The 20,869-nt window shown below is 39.6% G+C and overlaps 1 protein-coding gene across 1 annotated transcript in view; it reads right to left on the bottom strand.

Moving 5' to 3' along the window:
• PRKDC (protein kinase, DNA-activated, catalytic subunit) overlaps window positions 1–20,869 on the bottom strand; it is a 236,358-nt gene that overhangs the window by 134,962 nt on the left and 80,527 nt on the right. The window contains exons 31-40 of the mRNA XM_080647098.1: window positions 16,641–16,895; window positions 14,116–14,339; window positions 12,776–12,984; window positions 12,149–12,281; window positions 11,562–11,720; window positions 10,575–10,778; window positions 7,618–7,803; window positions 7,146–7,250; window positions 5,577–5,744; window positions 3,572–3,699 (exon numbers count right to left, since the gene is read on the bottom strand). Of these exons, the coding sequence (XP_080503224.1) occupies window positions 3,572–3,699; window positions 5,577–5,744; window positions 7,146–7,250; window positions 7,618–7,803; window positions 10,575–10,778; window positions 11,562–11,720; window positions 12,149–12,281; window positions 12,776–12,984; window positions 14,116–14,339; window positions 16,641–16,895 (1,771 nt within the window). The remainder of the gene's footprint in view (window positions 1–3,571; window positions 3,700–5,576; window positions 5,745–7,145; window positions 7,251–7,617; window positions 7,804–10,574; window positions 10,779–11,561; window positions 11,721–12,148; window positions 12,282–12,775; window positions 12,985–14,115; window positions 14,340–16,640; window positions 16,896–20,869) is intronic.

Below are 20,869 nucleotides of genomic sequence, written 5' to 3'. Positions count from 1 at the left end.
CCCCACACTCTGTGGCAAAGATCAGTCTGTTTCCTGTATATCTATAGGTCTGTTTCCATTTTTTTTAGCTTATTTTGCTCTTTAGATTCCACATACAAGTGAAATCATATGGTATTGGTCTTTATCTAACTTATTTCACTTAATATAATACTTTCCAGGTCCATCCATGTTGTTGCAAATGGTTAATATTTCATTTTTTATGGCTTAGTCATATTTCATTGATATTCTATTGATAAGCACTTGCGTTGTAGCATGGCTAATATAAATAATGCTGCTATGAACATAGGGGTGTATATATGCTATGAACATAAGGATGTATATATTCTTTCAAATTAATGCTTTTGATTTCTTCAGATATATACCCAAAAGTGGAATCGCTGGGTCATAAGGCAGTTCCATTTTTAAATTATGATGAACTTCCACACTGTTGTCCATAGTGGCCACACAAATTAGCATTCCTACCGAAAATGCATGAGGGTTTGCTTTTCTCCACATACTCGCTAACACTTGTTTGTTGATTTATTGATTATAGCAATTCTGACAGGTGTAAAGTTAAATCTCACTGTGGATTGAATTTGCATTTCTTTGATGATTAGTGACAGTCAGCATGATTTCATGTCTATTGGCCATCTGTATGACCTCTTTGGAGAAATGTCTATTTTTGTCTTTTGCCCATTTTTTTAAATTAGACTGTCTTAGGGTTTTTTTGGAGTTCAGTTGTATGCATTCTTTATAAAATTTAGATACTAACTTCTTATGAGATGCATCATTGGTGAGTCTCTTCTGCTATTCAGTAGGTTGTCATTTTGTTGATGGTTTCCTTTGCTGTGCAAAAACTTTTTAGTTTGATGGAGTCCCAGTTGTTTATGGTATCCTTATTACCATTATTTTGACCTCTGTATCTAGTAGTTCAGTTCTTTTTCTGAAGATTTATCCTATTCTTTCATTAGATACAAATTTCTCTCTCTTCATTTTGAGCTGTGTCCATGATTATTTCTATTTTTTGGTAGTTCTGCTGTCTCCCGGTCTTGACAAAGTGGCCTTATGCAAAAGATGTCTTGTGAGGCCAAGTGGTACATTGTCCCTGGTCACCTGCCAGGTGCTCTAGGGGTGTCTACTATGTGGGTCTGTTTCCTCCTGTTGTAGCTGAGCCTCAACTGCCATTGGCACATCAGTAGGTTGGGTTGAACCTCAGGGTGACCACGTTCAGGGTTGGTTGTAACTAGAGCAGATGAGCAGTTGTTTGGAGACTGGCCCGACAGAATAGGAATGGCTTTAGCCGTGCTCTGGTGCCATGAAGTCTGCCTTTCAGGTATGTCATTGGTAAAGCTGATTGGGTGGTGCCCTGGTGTGGTCTGAAGTGGGCCACTGCATGTGCTCATCTAAAGCCTCTTGGGAGGTGCTTCAGTGCAGGCCCAGGTCACCCACTGCTTGATCTGAGCTAGAGCCTCTTGGTAGGAGCTATGGAGTCATCTGCAGCTGGTTGGTGCTCTTCCTTGTCTTGGAAGTGCCTGTGAGAGGCCACTCAGGCAACCCAGGTCTCTGCCACTCGTGCTGGGCTTGGGCCCTTTTGGTGGGCACCATAATGTAGCTGAGGCCAGATGCCACTTGTGCAGGCTTGTGGCTGCTTTGCTGAAGCTTCGTTCCTGGCCCAGACTGGCTATTGCTTGTGCCAGGGTTGGGGCCACCTGATGGGAGTTACAATGCAAACTGAGGGCGACTGCTCCTTGTGCTGGGCTTTGGCTGCTTAGCAGGTTAGAGTGCCAGTAACCGTGAGACTTAAGGAAAGTGTGCAGAGCTAAGGCAGGCCACTTGTGTAAAGGAGATGGTGGAGAAGGCTCAGGCCAGGCGAACAACATGGGTTGGGCAGGGTGTCAGGAAATCACCAGGGCAGGGTGAACAGTGTTAGCAAGGTTAATGGAGAGCTGAGATTTAGTGCCTGCCTGTACCAGCACAGTTGGGTGGGAGGACAGCTCTCCAAAGATACAATGGTGCCAATGCTTTTTATTTTTTTAATGTATTTTATTGATTTTTTACAAAGAGGAAGGGAGAGGGATAGAGTTTGAAACATCGATGAGAGAGAAACATCGATCAGCTGCCTCCTGCACACCTCCTAGTGGACATGTGCCTGCAACCCAGGTACATGCCCTTGACCGGAATCGAACCTGGGACCTTTCAGTCCGCAGGCCAACGCTCTATCCACTGAGCCAAACCGGTTAGGGCGGTGCCAATGCTTTTGTCCCCAGAGAGAACTGCTCTTACCCCTACCCCTCTGGCCCTCACCCTGAAGTTAGTTAATTTAGTACCTCCCGAAATACTCCCACCACTCTGCCTGGTCTCCTTGAGATCTACATCTTAAGTCTCCCACAAGTCCTTAGTCTTTCTTGAATGCAATCCCATTGGTTTTCACAGCCAGATATTATGGGGACTCCTCAGCAGTGACACCCTGGGTTGGAGAACTGAGTGTGGGGCTGGAACCCCTCACTCCTCAGGGGGACCTCCTCAGCAGAGATACCCCTCCTGTTTCTTAACCACCACACCATGGGTGTGGGACCTGCCCATTTCATATCTCCCTTCCACCTACTAGTCTCAACATGGATTCTTCTTTATATCCTTAGTAACAGAAATCCTGTTTAGTCTTCAGGTGGTTCTCAATGATGACTGTTCCATTTCAAAGAACCAATTATTAGTTTCATTATTTTTCTTCACCATTTCTTTGATTTCAATTTCATTAATTTTCACTCTGATCTTTATTGTTCCTTCAGCTTGCCTTCATTGTAAGTTTTATTTTTAGATTTTAATGTGAACGTTTAGTTTATGAATTCAGGATCTTTCTTTTTTCTCATGTAGGCATTAAAAGACATAAGTTCTCCTTTAAGCCCTGCTTTCGCTGCATTGCAGACATTTGGATATGCTTTATTCAGATCAAAATACTATTTGAGCCGAAACCGGTTTGGCTCAGTCGATAGAGCGTCAGCCTGCGGACTGGAAGGTCCCGGGTTCGATTCCGGTCAAGGGCATGTACCTTGGTTGCGGGCACATCCTCAGTGGAGGGTGTGCTGGAGGCAGCTGATCGATGTTTCTCTCTCATCGATGTTTCTAGCTCTCTATCCCTCTCCCTTCCTCTCTGTGAAATATCAATAAAATATATTTAAAAAAAAATACTATTTGATTTCCCTTATTTCTTTTTTGATGTAAGGGTTACTTAGAAATGCCATTTAGTTTTTTTTAAAAGCCAATAAAGAGAAATAAGTTACTAATTCATGCTACATCATGGATGAATCTCAAAAACATACTGAATAAAGAAGCCAGGCATAAAAGGGGTGATGAAGCTGGGAAATGCTGATGCTTGTTTAATATGAAAATTCATTTATAGTTTTACTTTCAACTCTGAGTATGTTTGAAACTTTCAAGATAAAAATCTTTTTATTTCTTACAAAAAAAACAAAATAAAATTTAGTTATAAGAGTTGAGTGTAATTGTCACTCAAATTTTTTGAAACGGAGAAGATAAATTTTCCTCAGAAATATAATGTGTATGATTCCTGGCATTCCAGACTAGAATGACTTACTTTCTGGCAATCTTTTTGAAAGTGGATTGAAATAAATCTTCCATAATGTGGTGTTGTTCTCGACAAAGAATTTCTGTCATCAACTGCAACAATGTAGGACTTTGAGATAATTCCAAGGCATCTAAAAACTGCAAAAAATATATATACATATATATCAAAATACATAACAATAATAATGATGATAATAATTTTGTTGAGTTTTTGTTTTGTATTTAACAGCTCTAATAAAATATAGAGAGATTATAACAGAATTTCACAGAGAATTAAGAAATACTTCCCAGCCAGCATGGCTTTGTAGTGAAAGTGGACCTGCACCAGGAGGTCAAGGTTCGACTCCCAGTTAGGGCACATGCCCGGCTTGCGGGCTCAATCTCCAATGTGGGGCATGCAGGAGGCAGCCAGTCTCATTACTGATATCTCTCTCTCTCTTTCTCTTTCTCTCTCTCTCTCTCTCCCCTCCTCTCTGAAATAAAAATTTTTAAAAAGAAACACTAATATTTTAGTCATTTTTGCAGATATAATAAATGTTAGACATAAAGTAATTTTGTTAAATGTTTGAGTTTTGATTTTGGGGGTTTTCAGGCATTTTTCCCTCTAACAACTTTTAGGATTTTCTCTTTATCCTCAGGTTCTGAAATTCCATAACTATGGGCCTTCACTGAGGTTATTTCCTTTCACAATTCTAGGTACTCTGTAGTGTGGAGTATTTTATTCTGGAGATGTGTGTCTTTCAACACCATCTTAAGTTTACAGATGTCTAGGCTGCTCATATAACATTCTGTTCTTTACTCTCCCAATTTCCATCTCCATGTCTATTTGTTCTTCTTCCTAAGAGATACACTCAATCTTGCCTTCTAGTCAATAGGGAACTGAGGCAGTCACCACCTTAACCAGGCCACAACACTTGAGGCAACTAACAATGGGACAGTGACACAACTGGCCTCCTGATGTGCTACTGCTGACAAACCGATCAGCCTGAATCTCAGGACCAATCTTTAAGCCTAACCCCACTTTAGAGGAAATGCAGAGGATCAGGGACAAGTTAAAGAACACCCCAAGGAAACAGTAAAACAAAGATGGGCCAATGTCCAAGAGTAGTACTCTGGTTTCTTCCAAAAATTCAATGTCATAAAAAATAAAAGAAATAGGGTGATGTAGTTCTAGACTAAATGATATGAGAGACATGACAATTCAGTGCAATCATTAATTAGGTCCTGGTTTGAAAAAGCACAGCTCAACATGGGGCCTCTAAAGAAATGTGAATATGGACTACATAACACATGATATTAGAGAAGCGTTAATATGCTTAGGTATAACAGTATTATGGATAATTCATAGGACATGCATGCTGGAGTATTTAGGAATGAAGTATCATGATGTCTAAAACTAAAGTGCAAATGTTTCAGCCAAAACACACACACACACACACACACACTCACAACAAAACAAAGCAAATATGACAGAATGCTAGAAGATGGTAATATGAATGCTTCACTATTCTTTCAATTTTTCTGTATGTCTGGGAAAAAGTATATAAAAAGAATGGGAAAGAGAGAATCTGTGAGGATGGTGGTATTTCTACACTGGTCTTTCCATGAAGACACTTGGCTTCCTTACACAATGGAGACTGGATTCCACAAAGAAGAATCCCAGGAAGTAGTGTTGGAAGTCACGCAGCATTACTTCCACTGCATTCTTTTGTTGAGTTTTTAAGGCCAACCCATCCACAATGGGAGGAAAGTCAGACTGCCTTTCAATGGAAAAGCCACATAAAATATTGCACAATTTAAAATTAGGGAAAAAAGTGAATTCCAAAGGATTTAGGTATGCATCTGCCTCCACAGTTACCCAGCTTTCAAAATAAATTAAATTGGATTCTTAAAGTTAGAACACTGTTCTAATATTTTCTGAATACTTCACTTACTTTTCTTCATCACAAAATGTAATAGAAAAAAACAAATAAAAATTAATGTTTTCATTTTACTTGGTGCTACTAAAAACTAACCTTTTTCATGAAGTCCACATAATTATTGTACTGCAGAGTTCCTGGGGCAAATTCTTCAGACTTCATAGGGAAATTAGAAATGATGATCTTTTCAAGAACATGCTTAAGGTCCTCAAGACTGCCCCCAGTCAGATTGGTGAAGAATGGAAGAAGAATTATAGCTTGACCCTGCGGAGCAATGCAGATATGCAATTGCACTAGTCGTGGCTTACAGATTTTACAGATTTTACAGAATAAATAAAATTACTGCTCCTAAAAAGTTTGCAAATAAAATGTTATATAGATTCAAAAAAAAACTTCAGAATGCCTTCTAGATTACATAAAAAAAGAACCTGAATGCAATGCTATATCATGGCTTCTACTCTAGAGAGAAGTGAGCCAACTCAGGGCTATATACATTTAAATAAAAAGGACATTGTATGATGATTCTTTCTCCTAAAAATATAGACTCTAGTAGGAATATATACTAGATAATTTTTTAGTGGAATGAACATCTTGATTAACCTATGGGGTAATTAACAAATATTCCTTGTAGAACTCACTCCAAACTTCATACCAAGCTTCAAAGGAACTAGGATGTGTTTCCTACATTCCTTTTGTGAAGGTAAATTCCCAAACTATCTGGTAAGAAATGAGAAACTTGATTAATCACATACACAGGAACATTCCAAAGAAATCTTCATGATCCAGTTAAAAAATGGTTTTCAAAAAGGAAAAAAAAAAAGATGGTTTACATTAAGGCCACATTTTATTAGAGTGTAAAATCTAATATTAAAGAACTTTAAAATTAAAATACGTCTTGACACTAAAAATTACCAAGATATTTTATATTACTTAACAAATTGCGGAACAGTAGTTTTACTGCTAGCTTTACCCAGTGGCCAGATAAGTTTCTACTGAATGAGTACAAAAAATGTTTTACATAAATGTTAAATGCATGCTTTAAAATTAAATACCCATTGCATTTTGAAGTTATTTATTACATGTTCTTACAAGCTATTATCTTTTTAAAGAATTCTCGTAATTGGCCATAAGCCTTAGAACAGAAAACACAAGAATTCTCGTGATCCATCCACAATGTGTTAATAGAAAAATGATTAATGACAAATTCTGGCATTCATTAAATACAGCAATTCTCGGAAAAGCCCATTTGAATCATCTACATGCAAAGACAAATGTTAATTCTAAGTCTGGTAATTTTTTTCTGGTTAAACTTATCTTTTTGGAGAGACATACTGAAGTATGTGCAGATCACATAACATGACGCCACGGGTTTCCTTCAAGGTGATGGGTAGGAGTGACTGTGCAGTTGAAACAAGTAAGCCCACAGACAGATGGCTATGGAGGTTGGACAATAAGTACACGGGGGCTTATTGTGCTAGCCTCCTTGCTTTTTAATGTTTACAATTTTTCATTATAAAAAGTAGTAAACATAACAAATAAGCACAAATAGAAAATGGAAAAATAATGAAGGTAGTCTGAAAAAACATCTTTTTACTACTTACTTTTAAAATTTTTTATTGTTGAAAGTAATACATATGTCCCCTTTTTTCCCCTTTTACTACTTACCTTTAAATGTAGACCCAACTTCGAATCAGCAAGTATACTAGTATATGTTGTAAAGACTTCAGGGAATGCGCTGTGACTTGTATTAAAAGACACAGATGAATCAATCTAAAGGAGAGGAAATAAAAATATGATACATTACTGTATCATGTCTCTAATTTCCTTAACACAGTTTTTGAATGTTTTAATTTCAGAAATGACCCATAAATTTGTTCCTGGGCTTCAATAATATGTCAGCAATTCTTGTTCTAAAATACTTTAAAACTATCTGATAAGACAATGCACTGAAAGGTACACTAAAAACATAAAGTATAAGAAATCATAATGAAATAAGATAATAGAAGTATAACATGTAAGATACTCATCAATTGTCCAGTTAAAACATTTTTTATCAAACCTCCATCAAATTTTTAAAAATACAAATTGGAGTCCAAAACAACAAACACAATTGTATTTTTAAGGTCTCTCAAAATACCTGCAGAATTTTTGCCAGTAAGGTCAGCACTGCCATTTTACTTTCAGGATCAGAATCTTTGGCCCACCACAAATCACACTTCTTCCAGTTTTGCAGAATTACAGTCACAAGTTTCAGTCCTTGGTCTTTCTGACTGGCCCGATCCCTGAAGCTCTGATCTAACATTCCATTTAAAACGGTGCTCACCTAAAACAATTGTGTGGTGATTGAAGACAGATTCTTAACATTAAGACTGACATATATAACAAAATTTACTTTCATTTCAAAGCTATTCTTGGAAAATAATGATGTTAATTTTATAATAGCTGTTCACTTCACAACTCTTCAAATTTGAGAACAGAGCTTTAACATATAAAGTTTCCCATAAAACCATAAGGTGTCTCATTTACGAAATCATGATCACACTGCTATTTCCTATTTCTTAGGGGCATTCTCAATGGGCAGAAGAGTAGCTTTCTTCTGTCACCATCACCACCACATGTGCATGTGCACGTGTACACTCCCATCCACACACCTGCACATGAGTACACATGCACACAGGATTGCATGCACACATTTCCTTTCCCATCACCTTTTCAACAGTGTTTTCTATTTGGCTGGAAAAAATATTCAATATTTCTATCATTATGACAATGTAAACATTTTCACAGATGATCCAAGTCATATACTACCAATACTTTTCCTTTCTTGCACATTTTGATGTCATTGAAGTTAATACTTGTTTCCTTTCTTTGCTGTTTTCCATGTGCCCACCATTATTCGTCATCAAATTCTCTCAATTTCAATCTCCACAAGACAGGTAAGCGTTTCAAGAAGCCCATCAGGTCCGTCTCGGGGTGCCAGCGCTCACTCCGGAAATGCTGGTGACCACTGCCCTCTGGGTCTCACTATGAGGCCCTCTGGGAGGCCCATGAGTTCAGGCCAACTTCCCAGATCCAACATCCTCCTCTTTCTTGGCTGATGCCTTGCTTAGTGAAGTCCTCCTCCAGCAGCGCCCTGGAGAGAAGCGCACAGAACATACGTTCTTTGGGAAATGGCACACCTGAGATGTGCACTTGACTTTCACACGTAACTGATAATCTGGCGGATTCAGAACTCCATGTTAGAAATCCTTCCTGAATTGTGAGGGAAATTTGGCACACAGTCTTCCAGCGTCCACTCTGCTGCTACAAAGATAAAAGCAACCCAATTTCTTGATCCTTTTGATGTAATCTGGCTTTCTCCCCCATAGTCCTGTGTCAGGATCTTTCTTAACAGTGAAACCCCAGGGTGCTGAATTTTCAGAAATATGCAGCTGTTTTCACACACTGTGCTGGACACTCAATGGCCTTCTTCTATCTGAAACTCAAGGTCTCCATTTCTGGGAAATTCTCTTCAGCTGTGAAAGTCTGTCTTCCCTCTGAGGCAGAGGCCCTGCTACTAGACCTTGTACATTGATGCCAAGTTTCCTCATCTTTCTCTCCTGTTTTCTGTTTTGTCTTTTTTCCTCTACTCTTCATGAGAGTTCCTGAATTTTATCTTCCAACCCCATTTTATTTTCAATTTCTGATGCTTATGCTTAATTCTCCCCAATTTTGTTTGTTCTCTGATGTTTCTTTTCAGTAGCAAGTCTTGTTCCATGGATACACTATCTTCTCTCATCTTTCTGAAGATTATTTTTCTTTTTACATTTCCATCTCACTGAATAGTCTCTGCTTCAAGCGTCTTGTTCCTTGCCTGTCACTTTTAGAATCCCCTTCCTCGGGTGCTTGGTATTATTTTGCTGTTGGTACATACCAAGGAACTGATCAGAAACACTATGCAGTGGGCAGGCCTCACTGGCCATGATGGTCACCGGAAATTGGTCTGGCTGGGCAGTGATTATATATAGTATCATTGTTTTCTCTTAGTCTTGTTAAAATATTCTGATATCCTGCCTGAGAGCACAGTCCTAGAAGACTATTCTGGAAGCCAAACTGGGGGGAAACACCTCAGCCCTGAAGACCAGAACCAGACCCCTTTCTGACTTCGGCAGCACAACTGGCTGCCCATCTTCGCACTGCTAAGGTTGGTCACATTGCAGGTTTCTTGGACTCCGAAGTCTGTTAACGACAACGTGTGCTTTTACCTTCCAGCTTCCAAAGTGTTGTCACTCTTGTCCTTTTTCCTTTCCTCTGTGTCCTTTAACATTGTACTTTTTTTAAGCTTGTTTCTGTCATTTTAGAGGTATTTGAGGTGAAGGTAAACGCATATGATTTTTATCCATCATCATCAACAGAAGTCTGAATAGTTTAAAAGCCCAAAATTGTTGTATATTCTGAATGTTGTGAGTCTACTATAATTTTATTTTTTTCTAACTTTAAAAAATACAAATCCCTAGTGCAATCTATCACAAAATATTCCCCTAAAATAGATAATAAGCACTGTTTGAAATAAAAGCTTAACTCAGTAGGGAATTACACACTCTCCCCTTAAAATGGTCACTCTAACAGTGAACGGTTCCTGATTGTCTGCAGACCAGGTTAAATTTCAAAATTTCATAAGTTTAGCAAACCAGAGTCAACTGAATATTAAGTAATGGTCTCCAACGGTTCAACGAGAGGGGATAAAGTGGGTTACAGCAGGAAATGATCCCTGAATGACAGGACCAGAGAGGGGCTGGAGGAGAAACAAAGGCAGGCTTGGCCTTGGGATAGGCTTATGAGCTCCAATGCTAAATCCTGACAAAAAGTCATCATCCTACATAGCTGTGCCTTATACAATTAGGCCTAGAGAGATTAGGGGGAAAAAAATCAATGTTTCAACATCCATTAGTAACTATTCATTAAGGTGTTTTTTTCCCTTTGGTTTTGTTGTTAAGCATTGGCAAGGGCTTTAAACCTTCCAGGAAGAAATCTTGTTTTGTTTTTAATAATGTATTTCAGGAATACAAACAGTATATAAGAAAATATACTTTACTTAAAGTAAAATTTCATTACCATTTTGGGATTATCCACAGATGATTTCATAAGCTCCAGTACAGCAAGATCTAGATTTTTCAACAATTCCGTGTTGACTGTGTCTGAGAACAAGCTGTAAAAATACTCTCCGTGGTAGAAGCTGACGATGTTCCTCTGGGACCCTCCTGAGGCTGGCATGGACAGCTCTGCTGTGTCCAGGAGAAGCCTCACCAGGCACTCACACTGAGAAGATAAGGGGAGGGCGTGACAGCAATACACATCTTAAATGTTACAGAAAGACTCCTATTAACTCTGAAAGTGGAAAATCACACAAGAGCCTGGTACTTAAAGGCCAGGGTTCAAGTTTGAATTAGATACATTTCAATGAGTTTCCACTTTCCAAGTTTCAATTTGGGAAAGAGATTTTCCTGACTCATGTTTCTCCCAAATTTCTAGACATCTTACTGTTGCTTTGAGGGGAGAGTCTAGTAAAGAAGTATTTTTAGACAAAGCATGTAATTTGTTTACATGAAGTAGACAAAGGAGCAGAGGCTCCTACTGCAGGAGAAAGACAGGCACAATGAGTGGATGCCCAGTACTGGCTGCAGGTCTCCTCTGCAGCGGAGGCTGAGGCCAGCCCTGCAGTTCCAATACAATGAAGACATCTTTGTGTGGTGACTGAGTTATCCTCGGGGGCTCTCCCAAATCAGCCATCTGAAGAATTACCAAGGAGAGGGGAAGGAGGGGTCACTGTGCCAACACAGTTCAGCTGTACATTCACAAAATGTTCTCTGCCTAAAGTCCTTTGGGGAACAAAGAGGGATAGACAAACCTTAATTTAAAAGAATGCTGTTCTATTTCTTTCATTAAAAAAAAAACCTTCTAGAAAGTCAGCTCATGTAAATTGATTAAAGTACTTGTGCAGCTAAGAACTTATCCAATAAATTCCTGTTTTTAAAGACATGATGCATGTGAGTTACATATTCACATTATAAGGATAGCATAGCATGTAGCTGTTTTTCCTACCAATCCTCCAAAAGCAAAGGCCAACTCCAGAAGTCCACTGGCCAGTCGCTTACAACTGGAGTCAAGTGAAGGGAGGCACTGTCTTTCGTGTCCAGGAGCGATGCTTTTATAAACCAGGGAAAGAAGTTTTGTGCCAATATAATGATGCTGATCTACAGACTAAAATAAAATCAACAATAAAATATTAAATACACACGATTTCAAATCTTTTGTTAATTAAAAATTCCATGTTAGCTAACACTGACAACTGCCTTCCAGCTGTAAGGAAACGTTTCACTCAACTTTGCTTTCTACGTCGTTTTCACTGCCGTTGCCTAGCCACCAAGGCGCAGTAGCAGTTAGTCCCTAAAGTTCTCCAGAAGGCTGCCGGAAGTATTCAAATAGCCTCTGTTCTATTTTCATTTGATACTGATTAATTTTTATATTTACTTTTATATTTATATTCCTAGTAACATCTACAGGTCTGGAGCAAGTATTTCTATAATTCCCATTTCAGCACCCATAAAGGATGTTCTAAAAAGAATATAAATAAATTGACTAGTTAGCTCATTGAAGCTAAGAAACATGTAAAAACAAAATGTGGTTACCTGAGATGGCAATACATCATGCAAAACCCCAGCTCGATGAAGATGTTTACAAGTTGACACGAAAGAGGACAACTTGGCCCTGTCCACGTAAGCATCAGGGCCATACAGGTCAATGCCACAGAGCTCCTCAAAGCTGACCAAATGAGAAAAGCAAAAAGAAAACCACATGAGTGCCGATCTCATTAAATTATTAGGATATACTGAAAAAAGTGCGCATTCTGATATAAATGTACTTACTAAGTACCCAGCACTCAAATACCTCACACAGCCCTGGAAAACAAACATGGCTAACACAAACCAAGGGGCCCATGCACTAAGCCAGCCACGGAAATCAACAAAGGCTAAGCCACAAGCAAGGCTTGCATACCAAGGGGCAGGGAAGGCATTTGCTAAATAGGTGATTTTCAAACAACTGATGAGATCCTCTGCACCCAACACCCCATTGATGAGATTCTTCACTTGAAGAAATGGAGCTAGAACAGACGGGCACACAGCTCCAGAGCATGGTGCAATCTTTAAGTCCTCCACAACCCTGACCCTGAGCATGACCCAAATGCCCACACGTTCCAGAGAATGGTGCAACCTTAAACTCCCAACCCTGACCCTGAGCATGACCCGAATGCCCACCTCTGTGCTGTTATTTTTTCCTTGAGGTTCCTCTCTAGAATGTCTTTGTATGGAGACTTCTTTAGCGCTTTCATCAGGTTCACACAAACATCAGGAAGGTGATTCATAATGTAGATATCACTGATATTGAAACCTATGCTCGAGGGCTCACATAAGGTTTTCACCAAGAGTTTCATAAGGTTTGTGTTACATAAATACTTTTCAAGAAGCTGTAAAAGACAAATTTGAATAAGAGCATGTCTATTAGTCAGAATTAGATTTTCACTACAGTGTAAGGTCCATGATGTTGGGAAATTTTGCCTGGATAGGGCAAGGGTTGGCAAACATTCTCTGTAAAGGGTTGGACAATAAATGTGTTTAACTTTATGCGCCATACAGTCTCTGCTGCAGCTACTTAAATGCCATCATAGTGTGAAAGCCACCATGAACAATATGTGAACAAATGAACCTGGATGTGTTCCAATAAAACCTTCTTTGTAAAAAAATTTTACTTATTGACTTTAGAGAGAGATGAGAAAGAGTGAGAGAGAGAGAGAGAGAGAGAGAGATCAATTTGTTGTTCCACTTATTCATGCATTCTTTGGTGCTTCCTGTATGTGCCCTGACCAGGGACTGAACTCACAACCTTGGCATATTGGACAATGCTCGAATCAACTGAGCTACCTGGCCAGGGTTAAGCCTTCTTTACAAGAGCAAGTAGCAGGTGGTATCTGGCCTAGGGCCCATAGTTTCCCAGCCAATGAGTGAGGTCAATGCTGTATTTGCAGGACAGAACCTGGCACACAGTAGGCACTTAGTATATATTAACTAGATGGACTGACTGGAATTTGTTTATATAATAAGCCTGACAGATACATTTATAAATATTTGCTAATTCGTGTTTCCTAAGGTAGATATTTGATTGTAGCATGAAAATGCAATCCTATATAGTAAAAGGCTAATATGCAAATTGTCCCCTCACAAGTTCCAACAGCTCGCTATGACATGTGCTGATCACCAGGGGGTGGAGTGGAACAAAGGAAGTCCCCAGCCAGCAGCCGGCAGCCAGGGGAAGGAAGGCCCCAATTGGCCCTGATCACCAGCCAGGCCTAGGGACCCTACATGTGCACGAATTTCATGCACCGGGCCTCTAGCATCTAATAAAAATTCAGAAAAACTTTTGTATTTTATTCACACAATGAGCATCTGAAGTACATGCAGTTTTATTATTTTCAAAAAGAGGTAACTCCTACAGCAATGAAAAGTTCTAAGACAGCCCAAACCACTTCTAATGGGCACTTTATATGTATTTTTCCAGTGCCAAGTGTTGTCCTCAAATAGAACAGCAGGACTGACCCTACCTTCCAGCCTTCTGGGTAGATTCTGAGCAGTGTTGTAGTAAATTCCATAATTCGAACAACAATTGTGCATTTGCTATAATTATATCTTTCTTCCTCTTGTGGGCTGAGTCTGTTATCTGTTATCCCAGGGCCAAAGCTCTTCAGAGCTGCCATAGTATCATGCACAGCAATGCTTTCTAAAAAGAAAGCCACTGCTTTCCAAAGTGAGGACTGTGTTTCAGTACCTAGAAAAAAAATGCATAGTGATACATGTGTTGAAAGAATAAGTAAAGGTAATGACTGAGTGACAAATCCTTTATAAGTCTAATGGTTTCCAATTCTTGTTTTCATAAAATTTAAGGAAAATAAATTATACTGTCAAATCATTAAAAATAATTTAGATAACAGGTCACTATGTATTCAAAGAAGTGAGAGAAAATATATTAAGAATTACATTCTCAAATACCAACTATTCTTGACTACACAGACTATGAGCTATGACACATTCCAACCACAGATATGTTAAATGTGGGAACAAAGTCTATTTTAGAATTATTCAAATAAAGCACTTGTTTATTGTGAACAAGTTGTTTTAGTACTAAAATCTAAACAAACAAAAAATATTATTCTAACCATATAATCTTACTTTTTATATATAACTAGAGGCCCAGCGCGCGATTGAAATCGTGCGAGGAGGCACCCCGCCTCCCACCGTGCGAGGAGGCACCCCGCAGGGGGCCGGGACCCGTGCCGGCCTCCGTGTTGTGTCTACTGAGGTGGGGGCAGGCACTCCTGTGTGTTGTGTCTCCACTCTAGCCCGCCCCCAGCCCCAGCCTCCCCACAGCCGCTGGGGCTGGGGGCGGCACGCAGTCCCCTCCCGCCCATCTGCGCGCGCAGCTCCTCCTGAGCGGTCATGATGCAGCCTCCTCCTGAGCAGTCGTGATGCCCAGCTAATTAGCATATTCCCTGTTTATATATATATAGATAATTATAAAAATGTTTATTATGTTTATGTTGTGGTGGTAATGAGTGTAATGTGCCCTAATAACAAATACAATGATAACTCAACACAGAAGAAACCTTTATATAAACACACACTTTGTTTCAAAGACATAGGTAGAATTCTACATAAAAATATAAGCATAAAAGCATAATATTTTAACATAAAAAAATGTAAGGAGAATGGAATAGTAATAATAAGACAGGGATTCTGCAAAATTTCCAGTAAAGAAACTGTATTTTAAAGCTGATGATGTTGACTCTAAAACTCCTATCGTATTTAGTTCCATTGAGTACACTGTTAAGTTTCTTTTTAAAAAAACAAATTACAGTAAAGCATGTATAATCATCCATTAACTAAAAAATGAAAATTTTAAAAATATATAATAAATTAAAAGTTTAGAAAAGTAAACACTAAACTTATAATATTTATCATTAGGAAATGTGATTAGGAAAGAGGTTTTGCATATTTTATGCCTTTTTTCCTTGCTCAAACTTTCAAAATGAGGATATATGAGAGCTCTTAAAACAATATATTTAAAGTACTATTGGCATCTACACAGCTACCATTGCTATTTTTAGTTTCACAACTTTTTGACCTATCACTTTGAGAATCTCATGCTAGAATCACACAGAATCTCATGCTAAAGAATCAGACTTCCCGAGAATGGTATAAGATCTGTTTTCTTGAACCCTCGCATGTATGCATTCACGTCCATTAAACACTCCCCACTCTGCCTGGTTCTACCATCCTCAGAAGGAAAATAACCTGGTTTTTCTCTCCTAAATTCCCAAATATGAACTTTACCTCTGACAAAATTCAAGAGAGGATGGTAGTTCCCTTAGTCAGCCACCACCACCATTAGAGTAATTCTCCGCCTAAATTAAAAGTCATTTAAATAATAGAACATGTTCTGAGTGGCAAGTCTGAGGTTCTCTTGAGAGGATTTAAGTGAAATCTCAGAAGACTAACATATGCTGCTCAGGGAACGAGGAAGCAGAGAACACGCCTTCAAGCCAATAGTCAGCTCCAAGTGCTCTGTCCTTGGAGAGATGTACCTCCCCACAGCCAGCTCTGCCCTGACAGGTCCTGTTAAGTCACAAAAGGATGGAGCCCGCCCACCTTCTTCTACCTCTCTATAAACAATAAAAATGCTTGCAGGATATAAATAAGAAAAGCAAAGACGCATCATACAGAAGCATGAACACGATCTTAAAGTCTCAAATCAGGAAGAAACCTTTTAATGTACAATCTGGAAACAAAAACCTCAAGACATGATTTTATAAAAGGCTCAAGAACCTATGGACAGGGCAAAAAGAACAGGTTTTTGTAGCCTCAGTTGTGGCATCTATACTCACACCCTCATTGTGAGATGAAATAAGGATGCAGGTAAAGCTTTGCACAGTACTAAGTAAATGGTATGTTATCACCACTGTTATTATTTTGTGACAGCAGCAAACTGTCTAATCAAAAAGCCCACTGAGCCTTCCCAGAAAGAGTCCCGGCAGAACTGAACAACACTAACTTAGGGGTAAGTTCCACCTACCCAGGACCTCGGATGCCTCCAAGGTTCTCTCTTCAATGAAGGTGTTGTAGCACTCCAGCGCCGCCAGCAGCATGTCCATCCACTGCAGGGCCGCTCTGAGGCTGAAGGGCCCTTGCACGTGGAAGAGGGTTGGTTGAGCGAGGATGCCTGACTGCTGACCGCAGCCTCCTCCTCCCCCCTCAAATGTGTTTATGAGAAAGGAAGCATCTTTTTTCTTGATAATGTCTTTCAGCCATAAAGAAGGAGATGTGTTGCCTTAAAAAAGAAACAAAATTAAACACACATATAAATAACTATCACATAATTAAAATTATTTCATCTAATCACTGTTCCTAATTAGAAATAGCACCCCCGATAATAAAAAAAATGAAAATAAGTCTTTCAAGTTAAAAAATGTAATCAGAACAGAACAAGACTGGCACTACACAATATTTCAAGTATAGCTTTCCATTAAAATCCCACATAAACTATCTATCAGAACAGCAAAATTTCACAATGATCCAGGGTCATCTTTTTTTTTTTTTTACTACAGTACTCACAACTTGTTTCACTATAATTACTGCCAGGAAGCATTTCCACCAAAAGCCATTCTTCCCTGTTTCTTTAAACATTATAAAAATAGTTGGACACCATTTTAATAGCTTTAAACTTCATGCCCTTTCTTTTGTCCTTTTTTTAAATATTATTATTCCTTTTTAGTAGAATAATTTAAGGAATAGACACACAAGAACACTGTGATTCTTATATTCCTGTCTTGGTTGTGCTACCTCTCAGCTTTACGGACCTGGCCTCTCATGTCTGAGTTTACTTAACCTTAAATGAGAATCTTAACAGTATCTACCTCTGAGGTTATTACAAAGATTAAATGAATTAAAGTAGTTAATATTTTTTAAAGTGCTTAGAATAGAGTCTTCCATACAGTAAGTGTTGTGTTTGTTAAATAAGAGACAAATGATCTGCTTGCTAGAAGATATTTTTCTTTTAAGTATTAATCATTTCTAAATTAAAGAAAAAATTAAAATTATATTTTGTATTCTCTGATATGAAAGGCTCTGAAAGGTCAAGTCATTCTGAGTCTAATGACGTTCGTGAAGAATCCAAAACAGTAATGTAATTCTGATGTATTCAGAAGAAACAGTTTTCTTTTGTGTCAAAAAATACCTATCACAAGTTGTATAAGTAAAAGATTAATATCACATTTTCAGGTTTTGCTTTAGAAAGAAGTATTTAACCGTTCTATTATTTTCACTAAGAAAATAAAAGTATAATAATGAGTGAAAATAAGATATTTAAATTTTACATCAAGTGCTAGCTAAAAGTGATAAAAAGTATAGATACAGGACACAAAAAGCAGATCTAAGAGATAGAAGACAAGAGAACATGAGAAAAGAGAGACAAGCTGAGGAAAATAGGAAAGCACATTTGGAGAGCGTGGAACCTTCCCAGCTCTCTTCCTCTTTCACTGTCCTCCTCAGGACAGTAGTTGTCTGTCACGCTGGCTTCCTCTTTCACTATCCTCCTTAGGACAGGGGTTGTCTGTCACAGTGGCTTCCTCTTTCACTATCCTCCTCAGGACAGTGGTTGTCTGTCACGCTGGCTTCCTCTTTCCCTATCCTCCTCAGGACAGGGGTTGTCTGTCACGCTGGCTTCCTCTTTCCCTATCCTCCTCAGGACAGGGGTTGTCTGTCACGCTGGCTTCCTCTTTCACTATCCTCCTCAGGACAGGGGTTGTCTGTCACACTGGCTTCCTCTTTCACTGTCCTCCTCAGGACAGGGGTTGTCTGTCACACTGGCTTCCTCTTTCACTGTCCTCCTCAGGACAGGGGTTGTCTGTCACACTGGCTTCCTCTTTCACTATCCTCCTCAGGACAGGGGCTGTCTGTCATGCTGGCTTCCTCTTTCCCTATCCTCCTCAGGACAGGGGTTGTCTGTCACGCTGGCTTCCTCTTTCCCTATCCTCCTCAGGACAGTGGTTGTCTGTCACACTGGCTTCCTCTTTCACTGTCCTCCTCAGGACAGGGGTTGTCTGTCACACTGGCTTCCTCTTTCCCTATCCTCCTCAGGACAGGGGTTGTCTGTCACACTGGCTTCCTCTTTCACTATCCTCCTCAGGACAGGGGTTGTCTGTCACACTGGCTTCCTCTTTCACTATCCTCCTCAGGACAGGGGTTGTCTGTCACACTGGCTTCCTCTTTCATTATCCTCCTCAGGACAGGGGTTGTCTGTCACGCTGGCTTTCTGTGTAACATGCTCCCATTCACTGAGTCTCAGCAGCATTGAGAAGCTCCTGACACAACTCACAGGAACATAACTGCACCTGTTACTACGTTCCCCTGATCTGGGTGTTGATGTGTCCAGCACCCCCACTCATGGTGCTGGACCTCAGGACATAGGACCTCTGATCTACAGAGATGCCTAACACTGTTCCTTAAAAACCAATCGGGGAAAAGATAGAGGAGAGAGAGGCACATGCACCATGGGAGGGGACATTAAGAGGTAAGTCAAGGAATATTTATTAATTTTATAAAAACAGTATTTTGGCAGCAGGGCAAGGTTCACATACTTCGCATCCTTAGTTTAACAAACACAGTTCTAAGAAGTGGAGCTTATTTATTTCATTGAAAATATATGCCGTCCCTATTAGAGGAAATTGAACAGAACACCAACAGATATGTCTAGGATCAGTCAAGTTGTCATCACTAGAAATCATGTGGGCCGGAGAGAGCCAAACAGCCAAATATGAAGTAGGGTTTGCCAACGAGTAGTTCTACCTATGTAATATCTGGGCCTCAGTTTCCTTTAAAAATAATGAACACATGCCAACCCTTCTACCTATCCACTCTTCACTGCCATTGTAGAATTGGCATAAGAATAATTTAACATTTAAAACAAACTTCAACTAAAAGCTGTAAGCAAATATGAATTAACTAGAGGCCCGGTGCACAAAATTTGTGCATGGGGGGGGGTGTCCCTCAGCCCAACCTGCACCCTCTACAATCTGGGACCCCTTGAGGGATGTCTGACAGGCACTTGGACATCCCTCTCACAATCCAGGACTGTTGGCTCCCAACCGCTCGCCTGCCTCTGCTTGATTGCCCCTAACCGCTTCTGCCTGCCAGCCTGATCAACCCCTAACCACTCCCCTGTCAGCCTGATCAATGCCTAACTGCTCCCCGGCTGGCCCGATTGCCCTAACTGCCCTTTCCTGCCAGCCTGGTCACACCCAACTGCCTTCCCCTGCCAGTCTGGTCGCCCCTAACTGCCCTCCCCTACAGGCCTGGTCACCCCCAACTGCCCTCCCCTGCTGGCCCAGTCACCCCTAACTGCCCTCCCCTGCTGGCCTGGTCACCCCTAACTGCCCTCTCCTGCAGGCCTGGTCCCCCCCCAACTGCCCTCCCCTGAAGGCCTGCCCCCCCCCAACTGCCCTCCATTGCTGGCCTGGTCTCTCCCAACTGCCCTCCTCTGCTGGCCTGGTCACCCCTAACTGCCCACAACTGCCCTCCCCTGTTGGCCATCTTGTGGCAGCCATCTTGTGTCCACATGGGGGCAGCCATGTTTGACCACATGGGGGTGGCCATCTTGTGTCTTGGAGTGACAATTTGCATATTACTCTTTTATTAGATAGGATAATAAACATTCTCTAAATTAAAAATATAAACATACATTTCTATAATATAAATAAAATTATAGTATGTATAGTAAAATTATAGTATGTATATGTATGCCACATATAATATATAGTATGAATACAATTATAATATACAGTATATAAAATATAGTATATAACATACTATACTTCATAATATAAAAAAATATAGAATCCTTCTAAGCTTCAGAATTACATGAATTTTTACCTCTTCACCCATGAAGAAAAAGTCCCAAAGTAGTACTCCACCCCATTTTCTAAAGACAACTGCCTATTATGATTTGTAGTGTACCATCATTAATTATCTTACGTGTGTAAGTACAGTTTACTGGTTTAGTACATTCATTATTGAAAAGCATAGGTTCACTTCTTTCCTTTAATATCACAATGATCTGAGATCATTCAGACTTAGGAGACTATCAGTTTCTTACTAATTACATACTGAAATAAAACAACTATATTATTTCATTAACATTAATACGATTTTTAAATCTTAATTGATATCATGTTAATAGCTGCAATGGTAATCCAACTCTATTTCTTTTAAATGGGATAGAAAAGCAAAAATGTAGTGGAATAAAAA

Source organism: Plecotus auritus (genome assembly GCF_963455305.1).
Source record: "Plecotus auritus genome assembly, chromosome: 11".
Taxonomy (NCBI): Eukaryota; Metazoa; Chordata; class Mammalia; order Chiroptera; family Vespertilionidae; genus Plecotus; species Plecotus auritus.
The sequence above is the reverse complement of the archived record's forward strand: the minus strand, read 5'-3'. Positions and strand labels throughout refer to the sequence as shown.